The sequence below is a fragment of the Tachypleus tridentatus genome, chromosome 12, assembly GCF_004210375.1.
Source record: "Tachypleus tridentatus isolate NWPU-2018 chromosome 12, ASM421037v1, whole genome shotgun sequence".
Taxonomy (NCBI): Eukaryota; Metazoa; Arthropoda; class Merostomata; order Xiphosura; family Limulidae; genus Tachypleus; species Tachypleus tridentatus.
In genome coordinates this window covers 52,081,080-52,101,286 of record NC_134836.1, presented here as the reverse complement: position 1 = coordinate 52,101,286, position 20,207 = coordinate 52,081,080, and the positions used below count along the sequence as shown (strand labels likewise).

At 34.9% G+C, this 20,207-nt stretch overlaps 1 protein-coding gene and 1 long non-coding RNA gene across 7 annotated transcripts in view; one reads left to right on the top strand and one right to left on the bottom strand.

The window, feature by feature from the left end:
- The window catches only part of LOC143233326 (uncharacterized), a 40,502-nt gene extending 23,874 nt beyond the window's left edge, over positions 1 to 16,628 (bottom strand). Inside the window, exons 1-3 of one of the 2 annotated variants that reach the window (XR_013018101.1) lie at positions 16,493 to 16,628; positions 12,201 to 12,384; positions 7,154 to 10,055 (exon numbers count right to left, since the gene is read on the bottom strand). This is a non-coding gene — a long non-coding RNA (uncharacterized LOC143233326). Of the gene's footprint in view, positions 1 to 7,153; positions 10,056 to 12,200; positions 12,385 to 16,492 lie in introns of those variants that run through there. The other variant, XR_013018102.1, reaches the window with a different exon arrangement.
- Positions 1 to 20,207, top strand: part of LOC143233323 (protein CBFA2T1-like) — a 54,342-nt gene that overhangs the window by 21,806 nt on the left and 12,329 nt on the right. For all 5 annotated transcript variants that reach the window (XM_076469450.1, XM_076469449.1, XM_076469451.1 and 2 more), the window contains exons 2-7: positions 9,852 to 10,099; positions 11,379 to 11,468; positions 12,191 to 12,378; positions 13,172 to 13,404; positions 17,207 to 17,271; positions 18,050 to 18,260. In XM_076469450.1, coding sequence (XP_076325565.1) covers positions 9,852 to 10,099; positions 11,379 to 11,468; positions 12,191 to 12,378; positions 13,172 to 13,404; positions 17,207 to 17,271; positions 18,050 to 18,260 — 1,035 coding nt within the window. The remainder of the gene's footprint in view (positions 1 to 9,851; positions 10,100 to 11,378; positions 11,469 to 12,190; positions 12,379 to 13,171; positions 13,405 to 17,206; positions 17,272 to 18,049; positions 18,261 to 20,207) is intronic.

Below are 20,207 nucleotides of genomic sequence, written 5' to 3'. Positions count from 1 at the left end.
ACAACAGAGCTCAACGTTTTGTGTTGATAAATGAATAAATGTAAAAATCGAGTGACAGGTATTGTGAATGTGGGAAAAGATATATTGTGAAAACGAAACAAAAAATACTATTGTTTAAATATGAAACTTATAGGTTTTTACTTTCATCTTGTTGCTTGAAGTTATAAAGATAATATCTCAGTATTTTTCCTGTGCATTTCTTGTAAAATATACAACAGAAGATAAAATAACATTTTCATTTGAAGAAAGATTGATGCATCTTTTAATATAAAAATTGGCTTTTAAAACATTACAATATAATTACACTTCGACATTGCATCATTTCTTAAGACTAAAATTACGTAAATGACACAGAAAGATTGATGTACTTTATGTAAAGTTATCTTATTAATTATTCGCAGGTGTATTTATGTAAAAGAGAATATAGTTGCACGTGCATGTATTCAGAGTCGTAACTCATATAAAGACCTTTTCAGTTACGTTTTGCAAACGTGTAAATGTAGAAATTGTGATACATAAAATTATATATGCAAAAACGGCTCGTTTGGGTTGAGAAAATGTTTTACATAGAAGAGCGAACAACGTTTCGACCTTCTTCGGTCATCGTCAGGTTCACAAAGAAAGAGGTAACTGACTGGAAGCTGACCACATGTTTGTAAGGGGTTGTGTAACTGAGTGTCGGAATGTAGAGGGCGGTGTTAGATGATTGAATATATAATTTTATTTATTTTATTATATTAATATAGGTATAAAGGCGTTCCTTTATATTGGTTTATTTAGGGTTTAAGTTGTTGTATAAGTAAGGCTTCTTTAATTTTGTGTTTGTTTATGTTTGTTTCTTTATTTAGTATTTGAGTGTTTTCTATGGTTATGTTGTGTTTATTTGACTTACAGTGTTCGAAAGCGTGTGAAGGTAACTTTTTGTGTTCTTTGAATCTGGTTTCCATTTTTCTACTTGTTTCTCCAATATAGAAGTCGTGGCAATTATCACATTGTATTTTAAAAATAATGTTGGTGTGGTGTTTGTCAGTGTAGTTTTTACATAGTATAGACCTCAGTTTTGTGCCTGGTTTTTGAATAAATTTGGTATTAACTGGAATGTCATATTTTGTTACTAGTTTTTGCCAAATGTTGGTTATTTGTCTGCTGATATCAGGAATATATGGTATGCAGCAGTATATGGTTTCGTGATTTTTTGATTCGTGAGATATATTTACTTTTGTTGGTCGATTTTGCTTTCTCTCTGGGTGTGCGTGTATAATGTTTTCTACGGTTTGTGGAGGAAACTTATTGATGTTGATGAAGTATTGTTTTATTTTGTCTAATTCATCGTTAATTTTATCTGGTGAGCATAGTTTTATGGCTGTGTTTATTTGGTTTCTTAGTATGTTGAGTTTTTGTTTTGTTTCATGTGCTGAGTCCCAAGGAATGTATAGTCCATTATGGGTGATTTTTCGGTGGATTTCTGTTTTGAATTGTGTGTCGGTTCTTGTAATTTTGAGATTAAGAAATGATATTTGATTGTTTTCTTCCTGTTCACATGTGAAGTTAATGTTGGGATGTATAGAGTTAATGTGATTGAAAAAATTAAGTATGTGTTCTGTAGATTTGAATCCCGCAACCGTGTCATCTACATATCTGTACCAGTATAGTGGTGGATGTAATGCTGTGTTAATTGCTTGTGTTTCAACTTGTGTCATAAAAATATTGGCTAGAACTGGTGATACTGGGTTGCCCATGCTTAGGCCATTTGTTTGTATATATTTGTGGTTGTTGAACATGAAGTTTGTCTTTTTCGTGGTGAATTTTATGAGGGTTGCTAATTGATTGCTGGGAATGTCTATAGTTGGGTTAGGGTCTCGGATACAGAGTTCTAAGGCTATCTTGCAGGCTTCAGTGGTTGGAACTTCTGTAAAGAGGGATATAACATCAAAACTGGCCATTAAGGCTTTATGATTAAATTGATTTAGATTAGACTTGAAATTAAAAGAGTCTTTGATGAATGAGCTGGCTGATGTTACATATTTAGAGAATGCCCATGCTATGTATTTACCAAGACTGTAATTAAACGATTCATATGTGGACATCATTGGTCGTAATGGACAATCTGGTTTATCCCCATTAGGTTTGGGGATGCTGTATATTGTGGTGTGCGTGAGTCGGTTTTACGTAGGTAGGAATAAAGTGTTTGTGAAATTGTGTTGGCATTTTTTTTCGTTTTTAGTAGTAATTTGTTAAGTTGCGTCTCGTGTGTCTTTGTTGGATTTGTGTGTATTGGTTTAAATTTGTTAGTGTTTGATAGGATGTTCTACATTTTTTGGATGTATTCATTCGTGTTCATTATGACTACAGTGTTACCTTTATCTGCTTTAAGAATTTTTATGTTTTTGTCTTGTTTTAGGTTTTTACTGGAATTAATGTCTCTTTTTGTAAGATTGTTACAAGAAATGATACTTGATTGCTTTCTTCTTGTTCACATGTGAAGTTAATGTTGAGATGTATAGAGTTAATGTGATTGAAAAAATTAAATATGTGTTTTGTAGATTTGAATCCCGCAACTGTGTCATCTACATATTTGAACCAGTATAGTGGTAGATGTAATGCTGTGTTAATTGCTTGTGTTTTAACTTGTGTCATAAAAATGTTGGCTTGAACTCGTGATACTGGGTTGCCCATCCTTAGGCCATTTGTTTGTATATAGTTGTGGCTGTTGAACATGAAGTTTGTCTTCATCGTGGTAAATTCTCACATGTCTTCGAACACTGCAAATCAAATAAACACAACATAACCATAAAAAACACCCAAATATTAAAAAAGAAACAAACATAAACAAACGCAAAATTAAAGAAGCCTTACTTATACAACAACTCAAGCCCAAAATAAACCAATACAAAGGAACACCTTTATACCTATATTAATAATATAATATAATCAAACCTTTAAGTACGCCCTCTACATTCCTACGCTCAATTACACAACCCCCAATCTGTCAGTTACCTCTTTCTTTCTTTGTGAACCTGACGATGACCCAAAGAGGTCGAAACGTTGTTCGCTTCTCTACATAGAATTTTATTAACCCATACCAGCCATTTTTACATATATGAAAATAGTTTTGTTTTAAAAAACCTTTGTTTTTTCTCGAGAAATAAACCATAACATTGCTGATTAATTACGTTTGCAAGAGTTTGGGCATGTATCAATATTCTAAAAAAGTTTGTTTGTTTGTTTTTGAATTTCGCGCAAAGCTACACGAGGGCTATCTGCGCTAGCCGTTCCTAATTTAGCAGTGTAAGACTAGAGCTAAGGCAGCTAGTCATCACCACCCATCGCCAACTCTTGGGCTACTCTTTTACCAACAAATAGTGGGATTGACCGTACCATTATAACACCCCCACGACTGAAAAGGCGAGCATGTTTGGTGCGACGGGGATGCGAACCCGCGACCCTCAAATTACGAGTCATAGTCAATTAGAAATTATCCACTGAATGACATAGATATTTTACAGCTTTTGCGCTCTTGTTTTCGCCATGTTTTGTTCCTTTGTCCAATACGTTGTATCACATTTGCGCACTTGTATCTTTTCACATTAACATTCACTGTTCGATATAGCATGTTACGTGTAACTTGGATGACTTTTTATGAGTTGATTATACTTGAGTTCACTAATTTGTTAGAAAACTTTAAATATCTTTGGTTAATTAGTTTCTTTTTTATTCACTAATGAGTGTGGTTTTCGTATAACTGTACACATTTATTTAAAGAAACTAAAATTTGGAAAATTATTGGTGACAAGATGATACCTTTAGGTGATGGGAACATTTCCAGATGCAATCAATATCAGATTATTAGACACTAATTATGAGAGTGAATTCTTTCTCCCAGCTGGTATCTTTATTTGTGGTTAATAAAATATTTAATGATCACAGTAAATAGGATATCAAAATGCTAGAATGGGTGTCGTATTTTATAAATAACATCGAAAAACGTAACAAGAAAACTGTGAAACTCTACCATCCCATGAACTGTTCAAAGCGTTGGCCCAAACATTCCCAATACTGTGGACACTTAGACGCACTGTAGGTAGCAGGAAACGTTGAAAAAAATATATAAACAAACTCTAAATGAAACTTGGCACTAGAACCACCAGCATGTTTTGGAGTCTACATTATGGGAATAAAAGCATGTGTTTGGAAAATATAGAAGACGCATATATGCATTCGTTTCCGCTGATACAAAAACTATATATGTCTAGTCGTCGAGTGTATCTCAGTGTATATACACATTAATTTATGAACATGTTTAATATATATATATATATATATATATACACATACGTTCAGCTTGGTTTTATCTTTCCAGTTATACACAGAAAAGCCGATGATATTTCAATTACAAGTGAAATCAGTTGCTGTGAACTACGTGAAATCGCAATCAATGTTCTTGCCAATTTATTTTCTTTTTTTTTCTCAAAATGTTGTTATTGTTTTTGAATTAAGCACAAAGCTATACAATAGGCTATCTGTGCTCTGCTCACCACAGGTATCGAAACCCGGATTTTAGCGTTGTAAGTCCGCAGACATACTGCTCAGTTACTAGGGGGCATTGTCGAAATGAAATTAATGAGTACATCTGATGTCATTCCTGAATGAATACAAAAGTAAATACCTTAATAACACCAAGCGTGTTAAGGCGTTCGACTCGTAATCCGAGGGTCGCGGGTTCGAATCTCCGTTACACCAAACATGTTAGCTCTGCCAGCCGTGGGGGCGTTATAATGTGACGGTCAATCCCACTATTATTGGTAAAAGAGTAGCCCAAGAGTTGGCGGTGGGTGGTGATGACTAACTGCCTTCCCTATAGTCTTGCAATGCTAAATTAGGGACGGCTAGCGCAGATAGCCCTCGAGTAGCTTTGCGCGAAATTCAAAAACAAACAAACAAACTTTAATGACATTAAAGACATTCGATAGGAAAAGTTTAGTCAAGTGTTTTTGCTATTTGTGTTTAATAACTCACAGCGTATGACGGAAATTTTAAGAAAATGTTTTAAAAATGGCAGCTGGTGAGAAACACTGGAAACAAGTGAAAAGTATTTCAAGTAAACCCTCAGGTGCCAATACTAATCATGCTCTGAACATTTCTGATAGCTCTCACAGACACAGTTATTATAAGCTGAGGTTACACAAACCTAACAACCTGTGTATAAAACATTAAATATATTTCAGATTTCGTCAATATTGTGTTTACTTAAATGTATATATATATAATTTCATATATGTATGAGCCAAGCAGAGTGATTGAAAAATCTGATTAGTCAGTGAAAAGTAACGAAGTTTATTAGTCAGAAATAGAATGAAAAACCTAGTCAGTGTTTTAGCCTAGTCGGTGTTTTAGCTTTCACTTTTGTTTCTGTTTGAGCAACTAACGTTGTTTATTTTGAAAGGCAAAACTGAATTAACGAAAACATTGAAAATATTTGTAGGAAAATTCTAAAACAGAATTCTAATTTTCCATCGTTTAATTTAACATAGATGTCAAAGCAGCGAAATTTGTTTGCGACATTAATCACATAAAACGGTTGCTTTCTTAAAATTCCACTACGTTGAATAACGTAAAGAGTGGGAAGTAATTTCATTGGTATTTTAATTATGAGTTAGCCCAGTTTAATTAGCCTTATTAAGCGAAGAGAAATACTTAGCGAGGACATGTTTGTAACGTGGTATTATAATTTATTCAAAGACACTTTTCCTTGTTAATGATAGTTTTTCTTTTGTTTTGTTTTTGTTTCAAGCATGCACAAAATAAAATTAATTACTTAATACGGGTTCTTGTATGCCGTACTTTACAGCCCTTAATATATCTTAATTAATAACCAAAATCGATAAACGTGTTTTTCGAGCTTTCTACGCATCATATGTTTGGTTTGTTTTGAATTTCGCGCAAAGCTACACGAGGGCTACCTGCGCTAGCCGTCCCTAATTTAGCAGCGTGAGACCAGAGGGAAGGCAGCTAGTCATCACCACCCATCGCCAACTCTTGGGCTACTCTTTTACCAACGAATAGTGTGATTGACCGTCACATTATAACGCCCACCACGGCTGATAGGGAGAGCATTTTGGTGTGACGGAGACTCGAACTCACGACCTTCAGATTACGAGTCGAGTGCCCTATCCAGCCGGTTGATATAGGTTTGAAACAGCGATGGTGATATTAAACTTAAAGTGCTAAAGAAGAGAACGCTACAGTGACCTACTGATTTATTTTTTTAGGTTAAAGCTACATAATAAGTTATGTGAATTCCGTACGTCAAGGAGAATCGAACTCTGGATTTTAGGGTTGGAAATTGATTAATTGATTGCTGACTTCACCGGAGACTTTTTTTGAAAAGAAAACTAGAGTTTTATATATTGTATTTCACAGTTTTTCTAAAATGTTAATAAAAAAAGAAAACCATTTCAGTGTCTTATTTTATAGAGTTACAGTGCATGCTTAAAGTATTCTTTCTCTTGTTTCTCTCCACGTTAGAAAACAAAAAGAAAATAGGTCTGCTTATGTACTATGAATAGGAACTATGTTGGAAGAACGTTTTAGCACGGTTACTAATAATAGTCACCTGTAATACGCAATTGACAAGACAGGGCCTAAAATAGACACCAATTAATGAAGGCGTCAGTAAACATTGATGCAGCTCATTTCAAAGTTTAAACAACGTATTTTCGTGTCTGATGTTCTTATCAGATGTCGAATGGCTGCCCTATAAGGTGAAAATATTATTCGTTTTTTTTTTAACAATTTATAATGAAAAAAATACGAACGTTTAAAACGACCTCTTTTGTTTGTTGTTATTATTATTATTAATGGACATACACATCCAGCTAATCTTCGTGCCAAGACTCATTTGACTAAAGGAAAATATGATAGGAGTACAGGCCAATATGTGTGCTTTTGGAATGTTTGACCTTTGACCCCTTAAAATCGGAGCCTGTAAATGACTGTTCCTATACTGATCGAACACTACTAGTTTTATTAAAGATCCGTTAGGTTCTAAGAGAATGCCTGATTGGCCAGAGAATAAAACACAAAAGTGGCGGTCTCTAGCAAGAACTTAAGGGGAACAATTGTAAATCACAAAATTACACCTACGAACAGTAAGTATTGGTTGGGAAAATGTTAAACATTTTATTTTTGAACCACAACGCACCCACATTCAATACAATACGAAGTACAAATTATAGTACTCTGAAACTGAATAACATCATGTAATTTCTTGACATATTTTATTTCCTGGTTTGGAACGATAAAATTCAGTTCTCTTTAAATCTTTAACAGTTTTAGTCCTTTAAAACAAAACTTACTCTTTTAGTGATTTCAATAATGTTTTGCAATCTTGTTAGTTAATAATGACTCTCATTTTTGTTCTTTTGTTTTTTCTGTAATACAAAAGTTCTAATGTAATACTAAATCTTGCAAAATTCTACTTTTCTGTTGAAATGTTAGTGATTTATAATCGTGTGGCACGGCATGGCCAGGTATGTTAAGACGTTCGACTCGTAATCCGAGGGTTGCAGGTTCGAATCCCAGTCACACAAAACATGTTTGTCCTTTCAGCCGTGGGGACATAATAATGTGACGGTCAATCCCACTATTCGTTGGTAAAAGAATAGCCCAGGAGTTGGCGGTGGGTGGTCATGACTAACTGCCTTCCCTCTTGTCTCACCCTGCTAAATTAGGGACGACTAGCGCAGATAGCCCTAGTGTAGCTTTGCGTGAAGTTCAAAACAAACCAAAATTTCTCCACCATAATTGCAGTAGGGAAATGAACACACGTGTCAGAGAATTATACAGGTACACATATGACTGCAGAGCCTATATAGGTACATGAAGATCAAGTGTTTATACTTTCAGTAATTTTGGTACTGGCAGCTTATCAGAAGAGGGAAGAGAGGCCTTAGCATCTGTGTGAATATTAAAAGAAATTAGCGAGAAATGTTCACGTTTTTGTGTCAGCTTTATACTCTTACACATTTAATATTGCAGTGGAAAATTATTAGGGCAGGAAAACAGAAAAATACATTTAACAGCTAGTAAACTCCGACCCTATCTCTTCCAATACTGATGAAGCAAAATCATCATTCGTCATCCTTCAGTGTATTAGCCTTTTCATTACTCATACACATTCGTTTACATGTAGGGTAACGGTGAATAATAAGGGTAAGGCGTTCTAAAAGGAAATATAGTTACAAAATAAATACTTGCAAACCTTTACATGGATATCTCTTATTTGGGGGTACTTCATAATTATTACTGTAAATAATTACGTGGCTGAACATTATCTATTTCTAACTGCTTGAAGAATATTCTAGGAACGCTTCAATAATTTGTAGTAATAATATTTCGCACTGGAATTATCTTGGTTGTGTGGGTTTGTTTTTGTAGAGCAAAACTACATTGGGCTATCTGCTGTGTCTACTAAGGGGAATCGAATTCCTGATTTTAGCGTTGTAAATTTATAGATTTGCCGTTGTTCCAGTGGGGGAATCTTGGTAAGAATAACTTTTCCAACATTCTTGATAAGTTATTTCTGTAAAACGTGACTTCCAGAAATTCCTCAGCCGCCATGTTTCTCTGCCTCATCAGTTGATGTCATCATCCGTCTCTAAACACAGAAGCAGTTACGTCTGTTTGTTTTTTATCAAATGAATTTGCACGTTTCGTTAATACAAAGGGAAACATAGCATTCGGTGTTTATTTATTTTTCTTTCCTCAAACAGTTAAAGTTATACATTATTTCTTCATTTCTGGGCCTATTATTAAATTTTCAAAAAGATATTCCTTAATTCAATAAGTCATACACTTTTTTATTTATTTATGATAAAATTCTGATGTTGTGAAGTGAAAGTTCAAATATTACGATAGCTTGCAACATCCCTCTGCACACAAACACAGACATGACACCGGTTTTCAAAATACTAATTTTTTTCTTTCAATTTTACAGAAAGACCTCGCCAAAAATTGTAATTTTGATCCTCCGTTTTTATATTTTGGCCATTCCAGATGAAGCTTTACATATATATATTTCACGATCACTCCCACAAACTGAAGTAGACTGATATACGTAAATATATTTCATGATCACTCCCACAGACGGAAGTAGACTGATATACGTAAATATACTTCATGATCACTCCCACAGACGGAAGTAGACTGATATACGTAAATATACTTCATGATCACTCCCACAGACGGAAGTAGACTGATTTACGTAAATATATTTCATGATCACTCCCACAGACGGAAGTAGACTGATATACGTAAATATATTTCATGATCACTCCCACAGACGGAAGTAGACTGATATAAGATTTGTACTTTTCTGTCTATTTTACAGGGGCCGAAGGTTAAAAAGCAATGAGTTCAATTATGTATTGTGGGATTGACCATCACATTATAACACCCCCACGGCTGAAAGGGCGAGCATGTTTGGCGTGATGGGGATGCGAACTCGCGACCCTCAGATTACGAGTCGCACGCCTTAACACGCTTGGCCATGCCGGGCCGTCTTATTTGTTCCAAATATTACACGTAAAGTTCTTACCATTATGAATAAATCTATTTACTCAGAAACTGATTGTTCTCTAGGATCACAGTTCAGCATGCTCTAATACGTTTTTCTCACAAAGATGTCTTAAAGCTGGTACTCAGCTGACTGCCCGTCCCTCTGAAGGTGTTGGGAGAGAAGCATAGTGTAAGAAAGTGACAACCTTTTACTTTTTTTTTTTTATCTACCCCCAGTGGAAGAATCATATAACGTGTTTGACTTTCACAACTTGTTTTGTTGTTGTTTTTTTCAGGCATGAACGGGAATTTATCTCCTCATACGTCCTCCGGAGGAGGAACGTCCTCTCCCCGTAATTTAACTCCTCCTTCAAACTTGCCAACACCTACGACTGCTCCTGTGGTCAGTCAAGGAGATACGGTATCTTCTGGAATCCGTCAGCTCAGTAAACTAAAGCGGTTCTTGACCACTCTCCAACAGTTTGGTAGTGATATATCTCCTGATGTAGGGGAAAGAGTACACAGTTTAATTCTTGGACTTGTGGTAAACAGCCTAAAATGTTTTAAGTCTTGATTGTATTACGTTTTGGATATAGTTGACGATACCTGTATAGATATTCTAAGAACAAGTTTGTCCTAAGTCTTACCGTTCTATGATCATGTAATAAAATGTACTTTCCGTTCTGTTAACTGTTTAATATTTCACGATACTCTTATGATAACTGCAAGATATTTTACTTAAGAGTGTAAGTTTTAATGACGTACTTTAACATACTCTACAGTCAGATGCTACTTATACGTAATGCGTATTTTCATGTAAAATTCGCAAAACTTTTTTCTAAGTGTGACGTTATTCAAATAATATTTTTTAAGCGTTGAGGAAGTTGCCGAAACTACTTTATTATTCTATCATAAACTTCAATCTGTGAAGAAAGAAATCGTTGCCATGCTACACACATCATTAGTTTTAATAGAAAGTTTCTGGTCACTCGTCAGGATAAGACAGTTTATTTTAAAACACAGCGTCCGTATGGGCTGAGTTTTAAACATAAACAATTCTGCGAGTTATTAGGTTTCCTAAGTGGTTGTGTCAACAACGTATAACATGTTACAAAAGTAATTTCAAAGTGCATAACGATTTTTTGGTAATACCTCGTTGTCTGTTTGTTGTTCAGCACAAATTTATACAATGAGCTAGCTGTCTGTGCTGTATTTACTGTAAAAATTAAACCTGGATTTATTGTTAGAAGCCTTTGAGCTGGGGTTCGATTCCCCTCGGTGGACTCAGCAGGTAGCCCGATGTGGCTTTGCTATAAGAAAACGCACACACACACACGCCTACGAGCTAACCGTTCAGTCATGTGGAAACGTTGGTACTCCAACATTTTCTATTAAGGCATAAATGTTGCTATTTTAAAGAACCGAAAAACGTGATTAGAATGACAAAGTTCAGCAAAAACCTAATTACATTTGTCCATTAAAAAAAAACTTCTGAAGCTCTTATACCTAGAAAACTTCACAGAGCAGTACGTTACTAAAACTAATCATAGCTTTTAATCATTTAGACTGTGCAGTACGTTTTTAACCAGTTAAAATATAACTAATATAACTATTTGAAAACTTAGCAGCAGTTAATGGTCCATCTTGAATAATCAAGTTTATATAAATTAATCCAAATATTCTCTTATTGTAAAGAACACGAATCTCAACTGTCAATCATGAGACTAGTTAGCAGTTAAATAATGGAAGTATTCAAACAGAATACTTTATAAATATGGTAAAATGTTATTTCTTTTTCCCATTTGTCTTCTCTGATTCTGCAGAATTCTTCTATTACAATTGATGAATTTCACCGAAAGATACAAGACGTGACAAATTATCCCCTTCGTTCGTTTGTTATCCCATTTCTTAAAGTAAGTGTCTTACACAGCTATATTGTGTAATTTGATTTGAATTGTGTTAGATAAGATAAGACCTGTAACGATGCTAATCAAATGACGTACATGAATATTGTTCAAGTAATTGTCTGAATAATTATACTTTAAACGATAAACATCTATTTTTGTTAGAATTTATTTTTGTTCCCTTTTTAACCTAAATGTGCTAAAACTGAATTTAAAATAGAATATGAAAAGTAAAACATGGATATGTTTATTTAAATATGATTATATTTTTATATTTTATTTCTTACACTTTATTAATTTCTTAATTTATATGTTAATTAGAGCGAATTTAAATTTCGATTTACTTTCTACTGTCAATAGTTATTTACTAATTATGATAAAAATAATTAAACAACAAGTAATATTCTTTGAAATAAAACAGGCTAAACTGTTTAGGACTTTCTCCACTTTATATGGAGTTGTAATTTTCTTTCATATTACTGTAAACGTTATCCAAAATGTCAAATATCTTTTTTGGGGTGGTGGTGGTAATAATAAACGAACTGTTTTGTTTTATTCATTTCGTTTTTACGTATTATGAGTCAGCTACCATTCGCTATTAATATTTGTAATAGTTTTAAATTCCTTTTACTTATGAATTTATTACTATATGTATGAAAAATAACCTAATCAGTCTTAAAATTATCACTTTTATAGAGTCTTTTTCTAAAAGAGTTTGGTTTTGGTTTCAGTTTCACTTACCATTGCTTCAGACAGAACTCGCACAGTTTGCTAGACACGCTCAACAATCACCTCAACAGTATCTTCGACAGCACGAAAAGAGCCTGCTGGAATCTTCAGTTTCGTCTAATGGTGAACACTTGGAAATATTTCAAACCGAAACAAAAGAAATGGGAAAGAGACGCAGTCCTTCAGACGTGTAAGACTAAATAAAAAATACGTTACGAAAACATCAATAATTTTCGCTCTCTTTACTAAAATGTTTTAACACGAATAATTCTGATATATTTTGTTGACATATCTACAAAGTGTTTGATGTAATATTCAAGTGATTTTAACTTGTAGTGGAAAAGTGTTAAACGCACAACAGAAAATATATCTTAATTTTTAATTTCAAAGCGTACATTTCATAACTTAGTTGCAATATGTTAATATATATTTTGTATTAAACTAAAATTAAAACAGACTTTAACTGCCTAGAACTTTATCTTGATAGTAAATTTTTCATTCACATTACTATAAATGTTATCTAAAATCAGAGGATCAATTCCCCTCGGAGGACATAGCATAAAGCCAAATGTGGCTTTGCTATAAGAAAACACAAACACATTGTTTTATTAAATCTTCGAGGGTTGCGGGTTCGAATCCCGGTCGCACCAAACATGCTCGTCTTTTCAGCCGTGGGGGCGATATAATGTGACGGTCAATCCCACAATTCGTTGGTAAAAGAGTAGCCCAAGAGTTGGTGGTGGGTGGTAATGACTAGCTGCCTTCCCTCTAATCTTACACTGCTAAATTAGGGACGGCGAGCGCAGATAGCCCTCGAGTAGCTTTGCGCGAAATTCAAAACCAAAAACAAATTATTAAATCATTTGTTACTTTTGCGACGCAATCGTGCGAAAAAAGAATAATTTTGTTAAGTAGAATTAAAGTTATATGAGCAGTTTAGTAACACACGCATCAGATAATCTCATGTTCAATGTATTTCACAGGAGATCCGGTGAAAATGGCTACAGCGACAGCACGTCAGAAAGTCCACCCCCAGCGAAACGACATCAACCTTCACCTAGTCCTACTATGGGCTCGAGAGTAAGCCCCGGTGTAACTAAAAATAACATTCATCCGAACATGAACTTCCGGTTCGATGAGCCAGGAAACGTGTACAGAACAAGAGAAAGGGACCGTTATGAAAGATATGAGAGGGAATTCCATAGACCGTATAATGGTTAGTTTGATACTGTAGTATATATAGAGAATATGAATACTGAAGAGTTAAGTAAAATAAAACAAAACCCAAACCTTTGACTAATGGTAATTTGTAATAAACAAAAACTGAAACCACCAATTATCAGACATAAAAAACAAGCCTTTATGTACGATAAGGTGTTCATCCGCATAAAGTAGTGCCAAGTTGTTTAAATAACCTTATTAACAACTAAAAATAGAAATCAAAATCCTTTAAGTAAAATGTCTTTAATTTTTACTTCTTTATACTTATTTAATGCATTCTTATATTCATCACAAAATATTTTAATAATTCTATTTAGTTTCTTTATTAAATTCATTGAATATTCATTTTTGTCTAATATTTCAACATTAATAATAAAATGGCCCGGCATGGCCAAGCGTGTTAAGGCATGCGACTCGTAATCTGAGGGTCGCGGGTTTGCATCCCCATCGCGCCAAACATGCTCGCCCTTTCAGCCGTGGGGGCATTATAATGTCACAAGCAATCACACTATTCGTTGGTAAAAAGTAGCCCAAGAGTTGGCGGTGGGTGGTGATGACTAGCTGCCTTCCCTCTAGTCTTACACTGCTAAATTAGGGACGGCTAGCACAGATAGCTCTCGAGTAGCTTTGTGCGAAATTAAAAAAAAAACAAAAATAAAAAACAAATAATAATAAAATATTCTAATTTATTACACATTTTACAAAATCTAGATAATAATAAAGTTATGCTTATATCGGGAGAGCATGGTATATTACTATTAAAAGAGGGTAAATCATATATTGGAAAAACAAAATATTTTGTATTATCAAAATATTTATGTTGATATCTCTATCAGTTATTAGGTTGTCCAGAAATAAATATCGTTTTTGAACTGCGAAGTTTGTAAAAGTATAAACCAGTGTTGTAAACCATGCTTTAATAAAAGTAAGCATCATTTACTTCAACACACTTTTGCCAACGTGTAACAATGCTGTTTGTGCCCCTGCTGTAGAAATCAGAGTTTCTGTGGTCAACGAACTACCTGAAAGCTTCTTTTGCAGCTGCCTGGTTTTGAAAGCGTTTTTTCTTCAAAATGTTGTCAAAGTGCTTGATAAAATGAAAATATGTAGGGGATTGGTCTAGGGAATAAGGTGGATGAGGCAGAACCTCGATTCCCAATTCGTTCATTTTTTGGAGCGTCATCCTTGACAGGTCTCATAATGCCGATTTTGTTGATCTTCAGTCAGCTCATGTGGAACTCACTTATCCAACTTTTTCGTCTTTCCAATCACACTTAGGTGGTTGACAATGCTTGACTTGCTTGTGTTTAGCTCACGTACTGTTGTGTAAGGGTCCGTCTGCACTGCTTCTCTTGATGTGTTTTTATCTAGAGATGGGTTCCTTCCACGACCTTTGTGGTCTTCAAGACTTTCGTCTTTATGTCGAAACCTTTAGAACCAACAATGAACTGTACATTCAGTAATAGATCCATGGTCGAATGTGTGGTTGATGATCCGTGTACTTTAGGTAGCTTTTCGTCCAAGTTTGATATCGTAAACGAAAATCAAACAGAATACGGCCTTGGAGATTGTGAAACTTACTCTTAGTACAGTTGAAACGGCAGACAATTAAGACATCTTGTAAGCGACAAACGTTGGATTAAACCAACCAACCAACGATAAGTTACTCAATATTCAGCTTCTAAATGTCATTGTGAGAATTCCGGCATTTATTTCTGGACAATCTAGTATTTTAATTTCTAAATCTAAATAATATGCCTCTACATTAGATACTGAAATATTTTCAGTTTCCAATTCTACCGGATAAATAGCGTTAATAACATTGTATATTTCAGGGTTATTTATACTAATTAAAAAAATCTATATATCTGTAACTTAAAGCATAAATATCTAGGTTTATGTAATTTTCAATAAACCTATTCTCATAAAAATAATGATATAAATTTGCAACACAAGTAGAATAATTAACTCCCACTGCAACTCCTATTACTTGTTTAAAAGCCTGATTATTGAGAAAATATATAATTATTATAAGTGCAGAAATTTACTATTGCGTTTATGACATTGGAGTCAAACTTTCTTCCTCAGTAGGCTATACTTTATCATAATAGATGCTATTATACAGATGATGATGCTGTCCCGAGTTATCAACCCATTCCACTATGGCTTATTACCATCACAACCTGTGACCTTTCTTGTTTCTGAGATTGCAAGTGCCGTCTTCTCTTTGCTGAAAATCTTTCGAACTATCCTTCTATTCCTGTTTATACAGATGATTAGAAATATGGTGACTCTGTGGGCTCCGTCATGATTTGTTGTGGTTTAGTGGTTGCTCACAGTACCCCTTCTACAGTTTCTGTGTTCACTGCCTGGTTGTATACCATTTCTCTTGTTCTGGGTCAGCAGTGTAATACACTGATTCTTATAGCTCTCTACTGGCACTGGAATCATTAGTTCTCTCCTTGTTCTCGTCAGTATTCAACAATGACTGGTTCATTTATATTCATCACCCATCTCTTCTGGATAACTAGTCATGTTGGAAATGTGCTTACTGACATGACACCACAGCTAAGTCCGTCTGCTCTGGTGTTGTCACAGCTGCGTCTGTCCCATTTATGGATGGTGGTCCTATATTCAACGCATGCATTCGCGGTAGTTAGCAATTGGCTTGGCGTGAGAAACGTTCTAAAAAGCTTTTCCAGATCAAACTTTCTGTTACTCTTTGGCGATTTTGTTTCCATAAGGATCGGAAGGAGGAAGTTTTCCCAGCGAGGCTACGCATTTGTCACAGTTTTCACTTCGCCGTTTTCTTTAACCTGGTACGGTTCCACCAACATGTGGCTTTGAGACACTCAAGTCCTAATGGCCCACGTTTCACTATCGTTTCGACCATAAGCGACAGCACCGTTTTAGCAATGTTATTTCTACGAGTTTATCCCTGATTTTGGACAGTGTCATAGGCCATGGTGACATTGTTCAACTTAATTCTATTTTTAACATTTTAAAAGTCATTGGCCTTTATAATTCTCTTTATTTTTTATCTGAGTTTTGGACATTTAGTTTTTAACTTAATTTATTTTTACATTTTTACTGGATATCTGGTGCAGATAGTCTAGTTGCGCTATACGAGTCCCCCACTAGTGCATTGGTAAGTCCACGGATTTACAACGCTAAAATGAGGGGTTAGATTCCCCTCGGTGGACTCAGCAGACAGTCCGATGTGGCTTTGCTGTAAGAAAACACACACACACTTGCTTTACATCAAAATAAAAAACCGCCAAACAACTAACATCCTCAGAGATTGCAGCTATCTGTGTTTCCTTGGATGGTACCATCAATGTTTGTTGTTTTTACTCGTGTTCTGGGGGGGGAGGGCTTTTGATAAGTCAGTTTTTGTGCCTTCTTAAATCAGTTGCCGTCTTCATCTTGGGAGACTTTAACGGACACAATCGCTTCTTGGGTGATGCTGATATTGATTGGAAAGGTCATTCTGGAGAGGATTTATGCTCTCATATCATAACCTGTTTCTCTTCAATATTAGTTCTTTACGTATTTTTATACATCTAGTCGATAGTTTATTGCTTTTGAGCTATTTTTTCCTATTCACTTTTCTCTCGACTTTTTACCGCTTGTTTAGCGAAGGTGGCCTAGTTGCTTTGTGCCAAAAAACGCTAATAAATCAACCAACAAAACCTTTTGCTTGGAGCATAAATTTAGTAATAAAAGCGTCTATAGTTTATAACTATGTGATTAACATATGTATATCTTAATAACTGCATCTGTATTTTTTTGTACAGGAACATTGCCGAGGGATTTTACGGAAGATAGAGAGATGGATGAAGAATGGAAAAACATACATACAGTACGTTTGTTGCATTTCTTTGGGATTTGTGTAAATAATAAAATCTTAACCTGTTGGAACTTGTTTAGCAACGCATGTAACAACACAGGAACTTGATTAGCAATGCATGTAACAACACAGGAACTTGTTTAGCAATGCATGTAACAACACATTTGACGTATTGTTGTTTGTTAGTCAGATGATAAATCTAATTCTGCCATTACGAATCAGATGTTTTGTTATCTGGAGACTTCAAGTTGTTTCCATCCGTTTTTTCATCTGTAACCTAAACTGTCACTTGTAAAGTTCATTAAGACTATTCTTCACCAGATGTGACATCAATAAAGTTAAACCAGAATGTTTAATTTAATCATTATTCAGTAATGTACATTTCCATACTTAAAATAATAAGAAAAATTAAACACTGTAGGAATAGATAGGCAGATAAATAACCACGTGTCTAAGTCTAACCTGTTGCCTTTAATGCAATGGACAAATGTTAACTTCAGTATCAAACTGTGAAAGAAAATCTGATTTGGGAACATCTTGTATGATTCCAAATATATCACTCAACACGTTGTTGTTGGACAGGATTTAACTAATTATATATATATAAGCGTATAGAACTCAATAATGAAACATTAATTTTTTTAGATGCTTTGATAAATTGTAATTATCAGTTAGTGGAAGGATAGATGTTACGATACAGTTGGTCTAATTCACCTTGAAACTTTTCTCCATGACAAATCATAAAATATAAGAGCTTCAAGGATAACGGATTAAAATGTTATCGCTTCAGATGCTGAACTGTATTATGGGGATGGTTGAAAAAACCAAAAGTGCTTTGGCTATCCTGCACCAACGGAGTCAAACTGACAGAAGCGACTATAGTCTGTGGGGACGACGACATCTGGATAGCTCCGATTTTGAATTGAAGAAACAGACCAGTGACATTATGGTTCATTATAAATCTGCTGAGGAAAGGGTATCAGAGGTCAGAAGACGAGCAGGTATATAACTCGTTAATATTTTACATACAACTACATTCATATATATCAGAAATGAAGTGAGTGATATGATAATGGTCGTGACAATATACACATCCACGAGGTTTGTTATGCACGTTTACACAAACATTTAGATATTGGCTTACCATCTATGTAGATTGAACATGTTTTAAAACTAGGCGACTTTTATTTCAGTCGATTAGTGATAAAATGTAAATATTTGCAATTATGTTTTATGTCAGACACAAACATTATTTGAAATATATCATTCGTGATTAATTCGAATAAGTTCTAGTTACGCAAGAGAAATAAATAATAAACTATTAATAAGAAATCATAAACTACCTCTGTAACATGGAAACGTCAATTTGAAGTGCTGGGAAACGAATCTCTACTGTTGGCCATAGCTATAAAAAATTGAACGAACATGTCTGCCAAGTAGTTGAGGCACTCGACTCGTAATCTGAGAGTCACGGGTTCAGATTCCTGTCCTTCAAACATGCTTGCCCTTTCAGCCGTGGGAGCGTTATAATGTTACAGTCAGTCCCACTATTCTTTGGTGAAAGAGCAGCCCAAGAGTTGGCGGTGGATGGTGATGACTAGCTGCTTTCCCTTTAGGTTTACACTGCTAAATTAGGGACGGCTAGCCCTCGTGTAGCTTTGCGCGAAATTCAAAAAACAAAACAAACGAAACCAAAATAACGTGTCATAAATGTTAAAATTATATGCATGTATATTTTATGTTTACACGTTGGCACTTGTAGATTTATTAATTATTGTCTTTATGTTTTAGGTACAGGTACACTACGGATTTTCAGGCACCCTTGATTCTAGATCCCTGCCGGATTATACGTTTTGCCGGACCAGGAGAGGCCACGTGACAATAATTGAACAATACACTTTTGACTCACTAATTATAGCGCCCCCTGAACTGCCGGGAACTTGAATAAAACAAATATTAAATATGAATTTAATAATTAACGAAATACATTACTACAGTTATAAATCATATAGGTTTATTAGTACAGTTTAAATTAAAAATGTTTATTAATTACTGTACTTACAAAGAATGTTGCAGTAGTACTGCTTTCAAACTGGCAAATTTTAGAATTTTACTGGAATTGTAGAACTAATCACAAAGGTCTGAAAGTTGAGGGCTGTTAGGATTACTGTCTGTTTCATAGTTGACTGTTTCGTCATGGATTTGTGCTTGAAGTTGAAACTACAGAATTATCAGATGCAGGTCTAATGCTCTGACACACTTCCTCCTTAGTTGTGTTTTGAACGTTTCATCCAAGACAAGTTGTTTTATGTACGTTGATCTTTCCCTGTGTAATTTTTCAATACAGCAAATGAAGAGTCATTAGCTTTTGTTCTGTCACGAAGGGACGTTGTTCTAGCCAAATCCGTCAACTCAGTTAACTTGTCCATAGTAAGTTTTTCAGTTACATCTGTTTTATCTTCATTACTGTCCGCACAGTGATGAACAACAGGTGTTTCTTTGTCGACGGCCATCCACTCGGCTAGGCCTTCTTCCTTAAGCCTACTTGCTATACCCTTAGCAACAGGTTCCATAAAACGTTTTGCATAGTTGAGAAATTCATGAACAACTTCTTTCGCCTTTGATACATTAAATTAAGTCAATAAGTATCCCGTCCCGGAAGATCGCGTGTCAGATGCAGTGCCACTTGTGGCTGCCCAGTGAACTAGTCTGGCGGCTCAAGGAATTTCAAGGGCTATCTCGTAATCTTGTCCGGATTAAAGAAGGTGCCAGACCATTATTTGCTAGAAAATCGGTGGTGTACCTGTATTTATATGATAATAGGGGTCTAGTAAGGTTTAAAGATTGTTTGTATCATTTGAAAATTCTAGTCTGAGCTGCATTAAAATAAATAAAAATATGCTGCTTCAATTGTACCTTTTGAAATGCATGAAAATCATTACTGAAAA